We start from the raw sequence: 8922 nt of genomic DNA, 5'->3' as shown, positions 1-8922 counted from the left end.
GCAACATCCCTACTCAATTCTTTATAGGTAACAATGCGTACCTAGTTGTAGCTTAGAAGGGCTCTATGGATGCCCTCCTTCAAGTATATTTAGACTCTGTTGAGTCGTTAACCTCCAAAATCAATCAATCTAAAAAGTTTCTCCTCCTTTCATGGGATGAACCTCAACAGTGGATAGACAACCATGAATTTCCAATTTCAAACCTAAGGAATTCATCTGGTACCTTGGAGCCCCATTTGGAAAATGAATCTCTAATAAGCAAAGATTTCAATGGTTTTCTATACCCATGACACTAGCGGACCAATAGATGGTTTTCTATACCCATGACACTAGCAAATAGATTGACAATTACAAGGAGCATTTTCACATCATCAATTGTTTATGTGGCATCTCTCTTTGCATTCAACATGGCATCATGGTTGCAAATCAAAAGGATATTTCAGTAATGTGCTCCAAAAATAATGGAAGAACATATTCTTAGATCGAATGGTAGATTTTCACCACTTGTAAGGAGGATGGAGAAGATGTGTTGGAATCCTTGAAGTACAAGGCACGAAGGTTGTCCTTTGACATGCTTAAAAGAATGTAGAGAGATCAAACATGGAATGCCTTGATGAAACATTAGCTAGGGTCTTCTAGCATGAAGGGCTATGTGGCTAGGATTGGATTGGAATGATGTTGTCTAATGTCCACAACTAATTATCAAAATCCCCCACATCCGAGGTTGCTGAAGCATTGGGCAAATCATGCCACAAATTGCTTTTGGATTGCAAATGGGTACACAACAGTAGGATGGGCAACTCATCTCTGAATTGGAGCATCTAGCATTGCTCCCATTCTTGTGATCCTCCTATGGCTTATTGGTGTAAGGATCCTGAGGTGGCCAAGACATTGCACCTATAGGAAATGAGGACTTGGGTGGATGTCTAGAGTCAAGTTGACCATAATATACACTCAATCGAGAACCTGGAGTTAATTTTTAACCTCTCAAATAGAGAAAAGCTTTGGGTTGTAGTAGAGCAGAGGAGTGATTGGCCCACAATACTTCCTCCAAGACCGCTTCCAATTATTTTCTCATTAGAGAGTCCACATGGACAAAAGCGAGTTGACTTCAATAGTAGTTGTGGTTTAAGTGCTCAACCCCTATCATCCCAATGAGTCTTAGTGTCAAATGGAGGAAAGTTTATCCGATGACTAAAATTGCCACAATGATGGAAGAGAAGATTTAAGCGTATTTGGAAAGGCAGTCCATCGTATAGACTCAATGTCTTTTGTTGGGGGGCTAGCTATTAGAACACTCTCGACGATCTACTCGTATGTGAATTTCCCTGCTGTGCCCATTTTTGCAAGAGAATGGAGGAAACAAAAATACACCGTTCGTGGAACGAAATTCCGTGACGACCAATTTTAAAAGAAGAAAAGACGAAAGCAAGTGTGAAGTCGACATCAAGTGAACGGACATTCGACCCAACGCTCGAGACGGGGTGTCGTTCGGAACCCGGAACCCGGGCCCCACCCACTGATTGCTTTGCGAGGTTCGTGCCACGTGGCATGCCACGTCAGGACTGGTGTAGTCGCGGCTATGGCAAGCCAAACTTCCCTATAGCTTGTGGTTGGGCTGTCTCTGGTCTCTCTCTCTCTCTCTCTCTCTATCTATCTCTTTTCTAACATCAATCGAGTGACGAGTCTCCCTCGAGGCTCCCTACGCTCTCTCTAACATCAATCAAGCCACGAGTCTCCTCTCTGCGCTCTCTCTCTCTCTCTCTCTCTCTCTCTCTCTCTCTCTCTCTCTCTCGCTGTACGATACGATGCGCATTGCCTGATCTGGTGCCCCTCAATAGCTCTGATAACTCAGCTTAAGGCTCCTTCCATGTTGTTCGCTTAACTGAACAGCTTATACCATCCAGACCATTTGAAGATACCAGCTCTGACGGATCGTGCATGCCATTTTCCTATACACACTAATCACCATTTTACCAGCATGGCTAGCTTTACTGATCCGCGGCAGCATCTTGGAGCCCTGATTAGTCTCGCAGTGTGGCTGTTCTTGGCTTTGTCTGCGTGCCGGCTCCATAATGCAGGTATCTAATTACTGATCTCTCTCTCTCTCTCTCTCTCTCTCTCTCTCTCTCTCTCTCTCGTCTGATTTCTCGTATATACCTCACTGTATTGATCTTCATCGTATAATGGCAGAGGCGTACGACCCTCTAGATCCGAATGGAAACATTACCATCAAATGGGATGTAATGTCGTGGACGGGGGACGGCTATGTTGTAAGTGTCCTAACGAGATTAGCTATGGAATATTGCTAAATTTTGTGGTGCTTGGATTCATGAGATTAGACTAGGTGGTTATTGGTCGATCATATGTCTTGAGAGACTGTTATGGTGATGGAGATTAACCTTGAGAAACTCTTGCGATCAGCAATGTGACTGCTGAAGTCCACATTGTATAAAGAAACCGTGATAACTGGCAATGTGATTAATGAGATGAAACTTGAATAAAGGAGGTGATTGACAACTCTGTCATTAGTAAGGTGACTAAATGAGGATTCCAAACTTAAGGTAGCAGGATTAGTTAAGTGTTGAGACAATAGAAAGCTCTAGCAAGGATTATTTTAGTGAAGCTTCAGGCTTAGAAAATTTGTGAGAAGCAATGTAAAGCAGTGGAAACTCCAAGCTTTGGATATTTGTGAAGTGCCAATATCAACATGTGTGTTGCTAAGGAACGTGATGACGACGCAAGTTTGAGTTTCAGGAGGGGATCATCGTATGGTGGGTGATTAGAGAAGTGATAAGCGATGTGGTTACTGTGAATACTGAAGCAAGTCTTGGACTGGGAGCGGATCATATGGCGGCCCGTGGGTGAATAGTGAAGTAAGTGATGCGGTCATGAAAGCTCCAGTTGTGGATAGGGAAGCAAGTCTTGGGTTCTTAATATCAGCCGATTGGATTTTTTTTTGGGGGGGGGGGGGGGCAGGAGAAATCGATCGGTGGTTGGTCATAGTGAAGTAAGTGTTAAGCAATGTGATTTTCTTGGATTCCCATGACGGGTGATGATGAATGAAGTAACTGGTAAGCAATGTGATTAGTACAGGTGTAGTATCAATAGACAAGTGATAAGCGAAGTAATTAATGGAAGTGTCAATCTTAAGTTATCTACTGTGATACACTAGCAATTGGATTACCGGTTGAGATGTTGTCGGCTACAGGTCCAACGATGATAATCTTTGATTAAGGAGGGATGATAGAGCGTAATTATTATGAATCGCAATAATATCATGAGCTTTTGCAAGGGAAGCGTGGTTTGGGGTAGGGGATTTTGAACGCTGTAAGCGAGAAACAAAGGAAAAGAACCCCTTTGTCCACATGGGAAAGAAATGCGAAGAAAGCTTCTTTGTTTGTGTGAGAGGATGGATGATGCTAATCCATTGATTAATTATGGTGATATTATAATGGAACGATGATGGGTGGGTGGGTGGGTGGATTATTGGTTTGATTCGCATAAGTATGTGTATGATGATTATTGCAATGATGCTGCGGGCGGCGCAGACGGTGGTGACGATGTACAACTTCCAGCAGTACAGGCACATCCAGACGCCGGGGTGGGTGATGGGGTGGCACTGGGCGCAGAAGGAGGTGATCTGGTCGATGGTGGGGGGGCAGGCGACGCAGCAGGGGGACTGCTCCAAGTTCCACGGCAACGTGCCGCACAGCTGCATGCGGTCGCCGAGCGTGGTGGACCTGCTGCCGGGCGTGCCCTACAACCAGCAGATCAGCAACTGCTGCAAGGGCGGCGTGCTGGCCTCGTGGGCGCAGGACCCGACCAACGCCGTGGCCTCCTTCCAGGTGAGCGTGGGCCAGGCGGGCACCTCCAACACCACCGTCAAGCTCCCCAAGAACTTCACCCTCCTCAGCCCCGGCCCCGGCTACACCTGCGGCCCCGCCCAGATCGTCCGCCCCAGCCAGTTCCTCAGCAGCGACGGGCGCCGCACCACCCAAGCCCTCAGTAAGTTGTCCCTGCATCTCTCATACAACAACAACAATTGCTCCCCCACCTAATGATAAGTTGAGACACCACTTTGATATTTTACTTAGAAATAGATGGCTTCTTTATTTCAATTTTCCATCCAAGGTTTTACTCTCTCTTTTTAAAAAAAATGCAATCACATTTATATTATGAGATTATAAGTTACGGTATATATTACATCCATGTTCTTCCCTAGAGTCGAGTCCTCCAAACCTCAAGTTTCTATGAATGTTGAACTATTGTTTTTTGTTGCATACTACCATGATGGTTAGGTGGAATTTTTCTAGCCTCCTACCACCACCATCATGTTTATTACTATTCAAGAAGGAATTTTGCTTGTCACAAGGAAGAAATTTCTTTACTACTTTTTATTTTCATCGTACCACTTGCTCATAAAGAAGGAATTTTACTTATGTCACAAGCAAGAAAATGCTTAACTACTTTTTACCTTCCTCTTCATCTTACTACTTGCTTGCACATACTAACGATTTTTCTTGACACACTAGTTTTTTGAAAAGGTTTGGATCTTTTTTCATCCTTTCCGAAGCTTGTAAAAGGTTCTCTTCACTTTTCACCTAGAATAGCAACATAAAATTTTCCCTTCTAGAGCACATTAGCGCTTTGAAAAACCAACTCCCCTACATGGTCCTTATTCCTTAAGGATTCTGTTTGTGCATCATCATCTTTTTGGCCCCAAATTGAAAGATTTATAAAGATAATGAGATTCATTGATACTAGTCCTCTAAAGGAAAGGTAGAGGAAAGCTCTAACCAATGTTTTGAAACTTTGGACAAAGGTTACCCGAGAAAGTATGTTTTGTGATCTATTCATTTGCTTCATGACATTTTCTTTTTTGAGTATGACTGTGCAATAGTCCTCATTTCCTCTTGTGAGAATATTTGTTAAGTTAAAAACATGAAAATTACTTCGAAGGATTTTAACCTCCTTTCTTTCATTTTTTTCTAATTAATAAATCTTATTTTCCTCTTAAGTTTTTACCGACTTTCCAAAATTACATAATGTGAAATGCTTGAAAAATGAAGGAAGAATCACATGAGTATATTGCCGTCTTTGCAGTGACGTGGAATGTGACGTGTACCTACTCCCAATTTCTTGCCCAAAAGGCCCCCACTTGTTGTGTCTCCTTCTCTTCCTTCTACAATGAGACCATTGTCCCTTGCCCTACTTGTGCTTGTGCATGCGAAAATAATAGTACATCTGGTGGATGCCTCGAGTAAGTTCCTTCCTCACAATAACTAGAACTTTGGCATTTTGAGTTTGGTAACACTTTCAATAGTGTAAGTCCTCAATTGAAGTAAAAGATATTCCATAGACATTAAAAGTTCTCCTTTGTGGCCCCCCCCGAAAAAGTACAATCCCCCTTAAACATTGATTCTATTGTAAATTTGAAACCTATAAAACTTCTTACTGTAGTGTGTTGTCTTCCCACATAGGAGTGCCCCACTTCTCTCAACAACAGGAGTGGGGACTGGTTTAGCACCACTCCCAGTGACTCCTATCTTGCATTGCACAAAGGACATGTGTCCCATTCGCATTCATTGGCATGTGAAGCAAAATTACAAGGACTATTGGCGAGTGAAGGTGGCAATCACGAATCGCAACTATGCAATGAACTACACACAATGGAACATTGTTGTTCAACATCCAAACCTCAACAACCTCACCGAGGTCTTCAGCTTCTCCTACAAGGACCTCGCTCCATATGGTGGATCTATTAGTAAGTATACAATCACATTTCTAAGTATAAGAAAGAATTATAAGTTGCAAAATGAAAACAAAAAACAACATGCCAAGTTATTTAAAATCAAGTATTGCATGGTCATGTTTACTAGTGATCAAGCTCTAGAAATCCATTGTGTAACCATTTTATTATGCATAAAGGTAAACAAGCTAGCATGCTCTTGCTTATCATGAGCCAACAATTGCCCAGTAAAGTGATCAACATAGAACAATCCAACTCAAAATACCAAACTAAAAGTTCACTTGACTTTTTGGCATTTATAGCTTAATTGCTCTAAAGTATGAGATGTGACAACGTCCAATGTCTAACTTTGTCCCTTCCCCCAAAATGGGAAAAATAAAAAAAGTTGGGTGAGGAGTCATGAGGAAAACAACCTCCACAAGGGAGCCATAAAGTAGGCAAGATCATTACCTCACTTAATTCAAAAAGATGCAACTTCTTACATCAAAATCATTACTTCACTCAATGCGTAAAGATGAGCCTCTTACATGAATAAAATCATGAGATAAAAGTAGTGTCTTAATATAGAAAATCTCTCCTATTGGAAATGAAACAAGCAATCACAACACATCTTCACATGGATGGTACAATAAAACATTGGTAAGTAATTACCCAAGAAGTGGGTAGTATATAGATTGGAAAATGTGTAGCCCACATAATGGTAAAAGATGTGGAAGAAATAACTTCGTAGGACCTTAAGAACTTGGTAGGTGGATAATGAATATGAATCTATGGGAGCCATCCAATGAAGACACTGAAGTAAATCTTTTTTATAATACAGATCAAATTTCAAGGTTAAAATATGGACATATTGGTGTAAGCTAAAGTTTGCAACTAGTGGATATTTAGTGGCTTTGTGTCACGGTGCACATGCAATAAATCCCACAATTGATTCTGTGTTGCGAGGGAAAATACTTTCTTCATGGATAACATGAATCAAATAAACCAGCAAGGGCTATAAACAACTATATGAAAAAGTTATTGTTCCTTTGTAGAAACTTAAAAGAAAAAAATCATCATGAAGGATATGGATACTTTTTAATCTCTTGTTAGGTGGCCCATCAAGGACAAATATTCCTTTGTTATAGGCAAGAAAGCAACATGCTCTTCATGGACCACTTTGCGAAGCAAAGTGCTTTTCTCTTGTTGGAGTTGGAGCCAATGCAAGTCGCCTTGTTAGTGAAGAAATGTTATTCATACTACTTGAAAGTAAATAATAGATTAGCTAAGAGATTGGTTTTCCAATATTGTAGTTTGATATCATTTGTGTAGTTCACCTCAAGTAGTTGGTTAGCAAGCCAATTAACCAAATATGTCAAATTTTAGTGCAAGTCAATTTATTGGTTTAGAATGATCAAAATGGAAAATTTTCTTAAAAAGAAGTAATTAAATAATTGAGACTAATAGATCATTTCAAGTACAAGTTACTATCATCTTTTCAAATAATAAATAATATTTTAAACTCCCAAAATGCTACGAAAAAAATGTGCATCATTATCTTCTATTAAAAATTTATAATGTTGAATTGATATAATTACAAAATATTGGTTGGATTAAGAAAGAGTTCTAAAGGAGTCCTTGATTTAGAAAGAATGATAGTGTTATTCTTAGTTAGGATTTAAATATTGTCTTTTGCATCCATTTAGAATGATAATAATACCAGTTGGGCTCACCATTCACAAAAAATTACAATTAATGTAGAATGAAATTGTAGTTTTTTAGAAAAGAGCCTTCAAATTTGAAAAACAAAATTTCAACCTTAGGATCTACAAGACTCTTAAATAGAAAAATGACAAACATAATAAAATCTAAAATCTCTTCAAAATATGGTATAAAAGGTCTTGGTATGTGCTTTCAAAATGTTTTTCATGAATAAAATTGTGCTAACTTATGTGGATGGATGGGCAGATAACACAGGGATGTTTTGGGGCATAAAGTTCTTCAATGACTTGTTAGCGCAAGCAGGACCGGATGGAAATGTACAATCAGAGATGTTGTTCCAAAAGGACTCTGCAACCTTCTCCTTCAAGGAAGGTTGGGCCTTCCCCCACAAAGTCTACTTCAATGGCGACAATTGTGTCCTGCCCCCTCCTGATGCCTACCCTCAATTACCTAGCCATGCCACTCGATCTCTTCTACATCCCCACCTTCTCATCCTCCTTCTCCTTGCTTCCATCCTTACACTCTTCCTATAGTAATTAGCTTCTTTTTAGTCACATAACATTTATTCACATTGTATTGTGCATCAATCTCCCAACCTTATACTCATTTGTTATGTTCCATCCTCACTTCTCCCTCCATACCTCCTTTTGTTAGAGACAACATTCATTCATATCACATCTAGCATCACTCTTTCCCTAACCTTGTGATCAATTGCTCATATTGGCCGTTCTATTTTCCCTAGCCTTGTGCTCAATCTTCACTAGCATGTCATCCTTGTACTCCCCGCTACATCAAGTTCGATTGCCTCACAAACTGAACTCCCGATATGGTTATATGGCCCAATTATAGTTGCCCACACTAGATCACTCTATAGAAAATTTTGGTCACAATGCCACAAAGAAAATAATATCTCAATAAATAGAAGATAGAAAGTACCTTTTGACCTAGGGGTGTGCTTTGTGATTTTTCACTTATGTCATGATGTAAGGGAAAATCTTATTCATTTTCATTCTCTAAGGAGTCAATTGACTTTTTGCTTCTTTATTGTATATACATTTGTATGGTTTGAGAAAGCAATTCAACCTAAGGAATTTTCTATGGCACCTCCTTCCAACCATTCTTATGATCTAGGATGTCTACTCCATGCCTAAATATTGTAATATTTTTGCATGCTCCATTCATATGAATACAATGTTTTGGCTATGGTATATATTTTAAAAATTACATGCTTTGCATATACTAAGCATGAAACTTTGATTCTTGGGGGAATTATGAAACTTCAAGTTTTATTACATCATTACAAATGAGTGGCAACCCAATTGGTTGGTAAGGTCCATGAGTTGTTAGAGATATTTTAATCCAAAGCTACAAGTGTGCTCCACAGTAACATATTTTTTGGAGTGCTCTTCCCATCAAGTGAATATGATTGGACTCACTGGTAAGAGTGGGAGCTACCTTTGATGTATATC

General features: G+C 40.0%; 1 protein-coding gene across 1 annotated transcript; it reads left to right on the top strand.

Annotated features, from left to right (window-relative positions):
- The first annotated feature begins 1651 nt into the window (after nucleotides 1-1651).
- Nucleotides 1652-8677, top strand: LOC148040620 (COBRA-like protein 4). The gene is made up of 6 exons (XM_087701347.1): nucleotides 1652-2081; nucleotides 2194-2273; nucleotides 3552-4008; nucleotides 5107-5263; nucleotides 5484-5767; nucleotides 7700-8677. The coding sequence occupies exons 1-6, from the start codon at nucleotides 1982-1984 to the stop codon at nucleotides 7984-7986; spliced, it is 1365 nt and encodes a 454-aa protein (XP_087557473.1). The 5' UTR covers nucleotides 1652-1981; the 3' UTR covers nucleotides 7987-8677.
- The last annotated feature ends 245 nt before the right edge of the window (nucleotides 8678-8922 follow it).

Source organism: Lygodium microphyllum, chromosome 2, assembly GCF_053477565.2.
Source record: "Lygodium microphyllum isolate KBCC chromosome 2, Lygodium_microphyllum_v1.1.10, whole genome shotgun sequence".
In the NCBI taxonomy this organism is placed as follows: Eukaryota; Viridiplantae; Streptophyta; class Polypodiopsida; order Schizaeales; family Lygodiaceae; genus Lygodium; species Lygodium microphyllum.
This window is presented reverse-complemented; position numbering and strand designations above follow the sequence as displayed.

Coding starts and splice junctions, on each gene's coding strand:
- LOC148040620 (XM_087701347.1), top strand. CDS start 1,982: ATGGCTAGCTTTACTGATCCGCGGCAGCATCTTGGAGCCCTGATTAGT. Junction 2,082..2,193: donor GTGCCGGCTCCATAATGCAG/GTATCTAATTAC, acceptor GTATAATGGCAG/AGGCGTACGACCCTCTAGAT. Junction 5,768..7,699: donor TCCATATGGTGGATCTATTA/GTAAGTATACAA, acceptor ATGGATGGGCAG/ATAACACAGGGATGTTTTGG.